Consider the following 9,267-nt stretch of genomic DNA (forward strand, 5'->3'; position numbering starts at 1 on the left):
AACTCACTGCAGCATAGCCTTGGTCTTGTAGGAGGGATCGTCGTGCTTATACTGCTCGACGTCTTTCTCGAGCGCTAACTGTTGCTTCTGCAGCTAGTCGCGCAGCTGGGGTAGCGTGTCGCTGAGGCAGCCGGTCATGAATGAATGAATGGAACACAACTCACTGTAGCATGGCCTTGGTCTTGATGGACGGGTCGTCGGGCCGGAAGTGCTTGTACTGCTCGACGTCCTTCTCGAGTGCTAACAGCTGCTTCTGCAGCTTGTCGCGCAGCCCGGGCAGCATGTCGCTGAGGCAGCCGGTCATGAATGAATGAATGGGACACAACTCACTGCAGCATGGCCTTGGTCTTGATGGACGGGTCGTCGGGCCGGAAGTGCTTGTACTGCTCGACGTCCCTCTCGAGCGCTAGCAGCTGCTTCTGTAGCTTGTCGCGTAGCCCGGGCAGCGTGTCGCTGAGACAGCCGGTCATGAACGAATGAATGGGACACAACTCACTGCAGCATGGCCTTGGTCTTGTAGGAGGGATCGTCGTGCTTATACTGCTCGACGTCCTTCTCGAGCGCTAGCAGTTGCTTCTGCTGCTTGTCGCGCAGCCCGGGCAGCGTGTCACTGAGGCAGCCGGTCATGAACGAATGAATGGGACACTACTCACTGCAACATGGCCTTGGTCTTGATGGACGGGTCGTCGGGCCGGAAGTGCTTGTACTGCTCGACGTCCTTCTCGAGCGCTAACTGTTGCTTCTGCAGCTAGTCGCGCAGCTCGGGCAGCGTGTCGCTGAGGCAGCCGGTCATGAACGAATGAATGGAACACAACTCACTGCAGCATGGCCTTGGTCTTGTAGGAGGGATCGTCGTGCTTATACTGCTCGACGTCTTTCTCGAGCGCTAACAACTGCTTCTGCAGCTTGTCGCGCAGCTCGGGCAGCGTGTCGCTGAGGCAGCCGGTCATGAACGAATGAATGGGACACAACTCACTGCAGCATAGCCTTGGTCTTGTAGGAGGGATCGTCGTGCTTATACTGCTCGACGTCTTTCTCGAGCGCTAACTGTTGCTTCTGCAGCTAGTCGCGCAGCTCGGGCAGCGTGTCGCTGAGGCAGCCGGTCATGAATGAATGAATGGAACACAACTCACTGCAGCATGGCCTTGGTCTTGATGGACGGGTCGTCGGGCCGGAAGTGCTTGTACTGCTCGACGTCCTTCTCGAGTGCTAACAGCTGCTTCTGTAGCTTGTCGCGCAGCCCGGGCAGCGTGTCGCGGATGTGGTTGGTGAGCTGCTGGTTAAGCACGCGCTGGAGATATGGCGTGCCCAGCCGGTCGGCTATGTGTCGGTATGATGGGTGGCTGGAGAAAGAAAATACATTTTAGAAAGCTGCCACCAAAACCATAGAGAAAACAAATCATAAAATGTGGAGAAGGCAATTTTATTTGTCTAAACTTAAAGGAAGGAAAATACATTACCCATTGGAGTTGGATTTGGCTCCATAATACAAAAAAATCTAAATAATGCATCTATGCATCTGTGACATTTAACTTGAACTACTTTGTAAAAAAATGTAGGTCATAATAAAACATCTCATTCAAAACGGATTGTCAATTTAATAGCGACGAGATTGTACGTACATCGATAATAAACTATAAATATTGCCTTCAACTAGACCATCACTGATAAAGTTATTATGTAAATGTGTTTTTGTTATCACTTAATTAAAAACTATTTATTCATTAAAAACCTAATTTTCAACAACAAATATTTCAGTTTTCTGTGATAAGCAGATAAGATAGTCAGTCACCCATTAAACATCAATTAATTTCATTAAAATATTTTAATAAATACCTGAGGAAGAATTTCCTCTCGGCTGCGAGAGCAGCGGAGATATCCTTGCGTCCATCGATGTCTTTCTGGGAGCGGTTGACCACACCGATGTATCCACGTCGAAGCGGCAGCAGTTTATTTTCGAGCACGTCGCGGGCGTCCGTGCCTTCGTCCATCAGATCCAGCTTGGTGATCACACCGATTGTGCGAAGACCTGGTGATTAGAACGTCTTTTAGTCCTACCGATTCATCTTAATAATTCATTAGCTGCCTCACTTTCTGAGATGTAACGTAAGAAAAACTGTTACTCGGGGACAGAATTGCTGTGAATGATTTGACGTATTTTTTTACACCTATACTAATAGTCGTATTTACTGAGACAAGCATAGATGTCATCTCAATTTTTAACAAAACTGAAGCCTAAAATTATTTAAGCAGATACCCTTTTCCATAACTGAAAATGTATGTTAGTTTGCTTTTCTTTTAAGTCTAGTATTGTCACTGTTTTTTTGATTGTAAATATTTAATTAATATAGAAAACTAGTGCAATACTGTTATCTACTCACCTTGTGGGTCGACTTCTTTGGCAAGTTTCAGGGCATCGCTGTTAGCTAAATCAGTGTTAGCGGGCGTGACCGCAAGGATGAGGCAGGACTCGCGGCGGATGAACTGGAAGATCATGGCTTTGATCTGCTGCTCGATGTCCACCGGCTGATCCCCGATGGGCACTTTTGTCAAGCCCGGCAAGTCGATCAATGTCAGATTCAGCACTGAAAATAAATGTTAAATGAACACCTTGTTTTATACTTTAAGGGTGGATTCGACCAAACAAGAGTAATAATATCTCAGAATAAATCGTCAGTTTGACATATTTCCCATACTGAAACTGTCAATGTGCCGAGCCAGTTATACCAAGAGTTATTCTTGGATAAAAGTTTGATTGAATCAGGCTTTAATGTCACATAGCACGGGGCAGATCAAACAATGTAGAACCTATTTCAATTCCGATTCGGACGAATCAAATAATGTTAGAAAAAATCTAGAGCAAGTACTTTATTATTAATTTTCAACTTATTTTAGCCTTAAGAAATACTGTTTTAATTAATAAAAGTTGCTTTCCTCAATACATGAACAAGTGAAACTGATATTATGTCTTCCTGGGCTACTAATTGGCTAACAAAGTGTTGGTATTCAATTACTTCGTATAATATTACATTCTCCTCTGAAATGTAACATAGTCTCTAATATTCATTTTATATGTATACCACTGCAGCACTGTCGCTAACATTATCCGTCACATTATTTATTACGCATTATGGAGCAATAAAACTGGTAAAGTCGCCTTTATAACAGTTAGTTATTATTCATATTGCATAGATGACTTTTTTTTAATATTCATTAAGTAAGATCTAGTCATATCTTACGCCATAAGCCAGTGTTTACGCGGGCATCTCAGCAGTCTCTTGTAATAAATGTAAGGACACGCCCCGCGCTCTCTCCAAATATTTCTTGGGAACATTGCGAAATGCATATGAAATCATCTATGCTTTAAAACAAAAATGTTTGGACAATGTGCAATAAACTATTGTAAATAAATAACATTATAACAATGTGTTTGTTTGCATCAATGCTTATGCTCGCTAGGTTTTATTGCAGTGATGATAACATAGATTGTGCATAAATAGGAGCAACTCAAATTGATAAATTATACTTTGATATACATTTATTTACTAATCATTGTCAACAAAAATGGTCTTTGTTATTAATGAAGAAAGGTCGTAAATTACATTCACTTTTATCAGTAGGTCTTTACTCGTAATCGGTAAAATATTTTTTAACGTATTGCGTGAATCATACAAGATAAGATAAAGCGAGATTTATGTCACTAGACGCGCCAATTTGTTGAGGCATTTATCTCTCGGCACGTCTAGCTTTGTCACCTAATGATACATATAGTATTGCACACTTTCCACAAATAATAATCCATCATTAATTTTAGATAGAGGGTTCTTAAGACATGACTATTTAAGGTACAATGATAACTAGAGTGATTGCTAGCAATTATCGCAAGCGATTTGTACAAACTTGTAAGGACGACAGCACTTAGATGTAGTCAAGTATCAATTAAAACATATTTAACTCAATTACGATTGATTGGACTAAAATGGAAATTATTTGACCTTTCTAAATTAAAGAGTATTATTGTATCTTCTTTGTATCAATCAATCAAGAGAAAATGAGGTCTTAATGGTCCCATATTGTCCATTTAAAGAAATAATAGACAACAGAATTCTTGTTTCGATATATCCGTCTGTGCCCAGAGGTTAAATGAAAATAACGGCATTATTTCCAATTAACCAACTATTGTCTTAATCTAAAGTGCTTGCAGTTGTTAATTAAATTGACTCATTATTCGATGGCCTTACGGAGGAAAACCGTCATACGTCATGCTACAAGTCGAGTGCATGATAGATAACTAAATGCCCATTAAATACAAACCATTTAAAAAAAAAACACAATAGGTGTGACATTGCACATTGAGTCATTGACTTATTCCTTAAAAGAATTACATACGTATACATGTAGTTATTAGAGGTCAATCTACAAACAAACTATATTAACCTGTAATACAGTAGGCGCCATATTGCGGCTTCCATCAATACAAAGTGTGTAAGCACAAAGTTATGTTCACAATGTGATGGGGCGCTAAAATATAAATGTTGACATAAAAATGTGGTACACATCCCTTCCCCTTCCCCCTATGACATCACTATATTGGACTAACGCTTTGAATGTGAGGAGAAACGTAGACAGCGAGAATAAATAATCCTACCCTACCCTTACCACTAAATCCCTATCAGTTAAACACCCCTAAATTAACTAAGCTGTCTCTGTGCCGCAATACGTCCGTTGCCGGCGCCTACTGTCACACAGGAAGTCATTTGCCGAGTCGCTATCGCATCGGTATACTATCGGGTAAATTGTTTTCATTTCCGTGCATGATTGCCATGAGTTGACACCAATTCTCGATATAAAGTACAGATATAATTACATAGAATTTGTACTTCTGCAGACCAGTAGTCTAAGAGTCAAAATAGCTATGGTACGAAAATTGCGGGAATTGGATCTTATTTGCTAAAAAGAGTACAAAGTGGACCCTTGGAAATATCTGACATAGACAGGTGGATGGCACATTGCAGCATTGGCGTGGTCACTGGAATTTGTGGAATTCGATTCCCAGTCGGGTCAGTTTAGAGAAGTATAGTTTCTATATTAACTCGCGTTGAGGTGTGCACTGTGCAGGCTGAGGACCCCGGTAAAATGACGTGGCGCTAGGTGACTCACAACACGAGGACGTCCTTCCTCACTTCTAATGATATCTGGCGCATTTTCATACGTACTCATATCGTGTCATACTAACCATTAGGCGAGTAGACGCGCAAGTTGATGGGCACCGGGGAAATGCCTTTATTCGAGCCGGTGATGCGATCCGTCTCCGCTTCGATCTCCTGGCGCACTTCATTGAAGTCCACGAACTTCTTGCCCTTGCAATGCAGGAACTCGGCGTATTCTACAGAATTTCAATAAACATTATTATTTTACTAAATATCTAGAAGATACTAGACTATATTTACTAAAAATGCCTTAAAAAACCCCGCGTTTAAATAGGTAGTACCTTCTTAGTTTTTTATTGTTCATGTAACGTGAATTTTCCGCTATGCAATGCAAGATTACGTAAGTCATTATACTGATTAATCATTGCTTAAAATGATACAAAACAAAGTATAAACGCATCATCATTACATATAAATCATCATTACATTATAGTTAAAAGGAGTAACCTTTGATTAGTACTGATGCCAATACTGATTTATGTTTATGCAGCAACATTTATAATCTTGTCAAAGCGTTTATACAGGAGAGTATTCTGTAGTTGAGGGCCAGTGAACTTTGTTTTTGTGACTGTTAAATTGATTACCAAATACTTATTTAAATTATGCACAAAATTACAAATAACACTGTTGCTACTATACAATTTCACGCATTTTAGTCTTAATTGGAATGCTATTTAGGTACACAGCATGAAAAAACAACTGTTTGATAGGTATCTTATTGAGGGGCCATTGGGGGAAGACTTAACTCACTAGCAATCAATCAGCATTTTAGTATATGACTTACACCTTTTTGAATATCCTAATTACTAGCTCAATTATTTGTTTTAATAACAGCAGGACAATTAGCTGTTTTGTCATTCAGTGAGTGCTTGAAGGTTAATAACCAGCAATTAGTTCCATGCAAAACTACCTCTCATCCACTGACCAACAATGTAACTATATGAGACAGTAAAACTACGCTGTACTGTTATAAGATCATTTTACATTTTAATATTGTTCCACCTGGTGAACATGAATAACTAATTAGGAAGTAAAAATAATTGTGAAACATAATTATAAGAATCATTAAGATCTTATTCATTTTTGATGGTGTTTTTCGTTTTGATTTGTTTTATGAATAAATGTTTACTCAAAAGTTGTAAGAACTTTCTTATTCCAAATTAATACTTAGATTTATCAATAAACATACCTGCATTTCCATGTATCAGCTGTAGAATCAGGGGGCGACGCGTCACTATACCAGAACCACGAGGTAAGAAGTCTCTGCAATAAAGACATAGGTCATAAAGAAACCATCTTTATAGAACACTAAAGAATAGCAGAATAAAAATACCTATTAGGGTAATGGTAGAGAAGACATTATGACTCTTCCTAAATTACAGGTTTCATTTCGAATAAAGCATGGGAATAATAAAATTATTCTGCTAAAGGACATTTATAACTAAAAATATTTTTCTTCGAGTAAAATATAATACGGAATCTGAAATTACAAGTAATTGTGGCATTACTATTTTTCCTTAACAACTAGGATTAACTTACTTTATGATTATGGAGACTTAAAAAACTCAGTTTTGATTGAACAAGAAATGCATTTAAAAAAATATCTTATATTATAAAGTACTGGTTATCAGCAAAAACTATTTCTTATCTAATAGCAATCATACATAATCCTTGAATTTAAGCCACTTGATGTCAGACAAATTACACACCATAATGACTACCACTTGATGAGTCACACTGGTCTTATAATGATCACATTTTATATCTACATAAGCATAATTTACACAAGTGTAAGAAGCTATAACATTTATGTTTCAATTCAAATATGTGTAATTGTGAAAACATTATTATATTATTCAATAGTCCAGTTTTAGTTTTTACCAAAATTAGCCATCAAGACTTCTCCCTTTGGTATTTTTTAATTGTTTATTATAGCTTTATATTTAGCCCGCTAAACACTAGGGAATTGTCTACCTTGAATAAATCACACAACAAAAATACAGTCATACCAATAAATAGTGTATAAACTTTTTCTGGATTACTTAAAAATACTTTTTCTAATTGATATCTACAATAAATTTCAACTTCTATGTATTTTCTTTACTTTTGTGCAAGAAAATTTTGACTTTGCCTGCCAATTCATCTTGTGACGAAAATGCATTTATGAAATTATATTTATGTAGTATGATAAATCATAAAGGAAATACTTGAATGAACACAATGAAATGAGAGTACACTGGTTCCTAACAATAAGATAACAAATATGATAGTAATACAAACCAGGTCACTCTATTGGATTGAAGATAAAGTATCAAAGATGCCATATCCAATCTCTTACAGCTCAAATAGACAGCAATTGAATTATAACAAAAAGAAAAAAATTGTGTATTTTGGTATGTTGACTATTGATTTCAAAATTATCTATGTACATTATCTAGAAAGGATTGATTTTCACTCAGAAAATAGTAAATGTACAATAATTGTAGGTATTGACCTACACAGGTGATTCATGTATGTATACAATAAATACAACATTTTCTTTTTACTTAGGGAATATTGTTAGTTTATTTTCCAATTTCCTAAGAAATTTTATCATCATCACACTAATGGTAAAAGAACCTACCTAAATAAAAATACTTAGCTTGTTCAATAGCCCCAGACCTCTGACCAGGCCAAACAAATACACACAATAGGATTTCACTACTACACCAAGGAAGTAATTGTACCTAATCATATTCTTTGTTTGATGATAATACAATATTTTTTACTAGAAAGTTACCACTTTGTAAAACATTACCACAAGTGTATCTGAATAATTAAACTCGCCAATTACTTGTAGACTTACCTGCCTACAAAATTTTCTAATACCGAACTCTTTCCAGCGGACTGACCACCCACAACTGCAATTTGTGGAAGATCCAAAGACATGTGCACGCCCATTTGCACAAAGGCATCTTGTAATTTGTTTACAATTGGGATCAATTGCTGCATTCCAAAATTCCCAGCCATTTTTACTAAGTAACATTAATTTTAACTCAAATCACTAAAACACTTGCTCATCATCAATTCATCATCGATAAACTAATTTATTTTTCAATATGGTGGTGGGTGGTTACGTCGCGTTCCAATTCTGACGGGCAGTGATGTCAAACTCAAACTGTCAAAAAGAGCTATCATGTAGCGCTGTACAGCGCTTAGAGCAAAATACCACATTTCAGTTGTAAGTGGTTTTAAGGGTTAACAAATAAATAAGTTATTTCGATATCTTCGAAAATAGTATAGTATGTATGTATTACAGTAACAAATAATCAATTAAAGTCATTCACATTTTAAAGTACATAACCAATCAATAACATTAGACATGCGCACTAAATCTAGGCCAGTATACGAAAATAATATTATGTTTCACGAATCGTTTTGAAGCTTAAAGAAGTAACAGAATTAGAAAGTCTTCAAATAATTTGTAAAATCTCAAATGAATTCAAAACTACTATAAATATTCAATAAAAAATACAACCGAAACATATTACACTATTTGAATTAAAAATTGTTAATTAATATTAAGGGAGACTTTCCTCTCTTTAAATTTGATACCTAATCATTTTTTTATCCCACTTATCGATCTTTTTGTTACAACTTATAACACAAATTATATACCTGGGTAATTATGGATATAAATAATATAGAGTAGGTACTGATACTTGTTTTCACTAATGTAGCAACAAATTATTATTAAATGAAAATTTTATTTGATATAAAATAGACTACGTACCTGCCCACAAAATTTTCTAACACTGAACTTTTACCAGCCGATTGTCCACCTACAACTGCTATTTGTGGCAAGTCCAACTGCATATGCACACCAAGTTGTGTAAAAGCATCTTGTAGCTTATTCACAATTGGAATCAATTGTTCCATTCCTAAATTCCCCGACATGGCTGCCGGTTTTCTCAGGCACTCCTCGTTCTATGAGCTTCTCCGCAGAACTTCGCCTACTGATTTTTCGTTCATCAATATGATCCCAACGGGTATAAAGCGCATGCGTATGCATTAGAAG

At 37.0% G+C, this 9,267-nt stretch overlaps 1 protein-coding gene across 8 annotated transcripts in view; it reads right to left on the reverse strand.

Annotated features, from left to right (window-relative positions):
- The window catches only part of shi (dynamin-1 shibire), a 32,090-nt gene extending 22,885 nt beyond the window's left edge, over positions 1–9,205 (reverse strand). For 4 of the 8 annotated variants that reach the window (XM_028300889.1, XM_028300888.1, XM_028300890.1 and 1 more), the window contains exons 1-6: positions 8,983–9,146; positions 6,400–6,473; positions 5,237–5,386; positions 2,382–2,585; positions 1,837–2,029; positions 1,134–1,343 (exon numbers count right to left, since the gene is read on the reverse strand). In XM_028300889.1, coding sequence (XP_028156690.1) covers positions 1,134–1,343; positions 1,837–2,029; positions 2,382–2,585; positions 5,237–5,386; positions 6,400–6,473; positions 8,983–9,146 — 995 coding nt within the window. Of the gene's footprint in view, positions 1–1,133; positions 1,344–1,836; positions 2,030–2,381; positions 2,586–5,236; positions 5,387–6,399; positions 6,474–8,055; positions 8,342–8,982 lie in introns of those variants that run through there. The other 4 variants (XR_003655682.1, XM_028300886.1, XM_028300887.1 and 1 more) reach the window with 4 other exon arrangements.
- Positions 9,206–9,267: the final 62 nt, after the last annotated feature.

Source organism: Ostrinia furnacalis, unplaced genomic scaffold (genome assembly GCF_004193835.3).
Source record: "Ostrinia furnacalis isolate ACB-3 unplaced genomic scaffold, ASM419383v2 OfSCF0802, whole genome shotgun sequence".
NCBI lineage: Eukaryota > Metazoa > Arthropoda > Insecta > Lepidoptera > Crambidae > Ostrinia > Ostrinia furnacalis.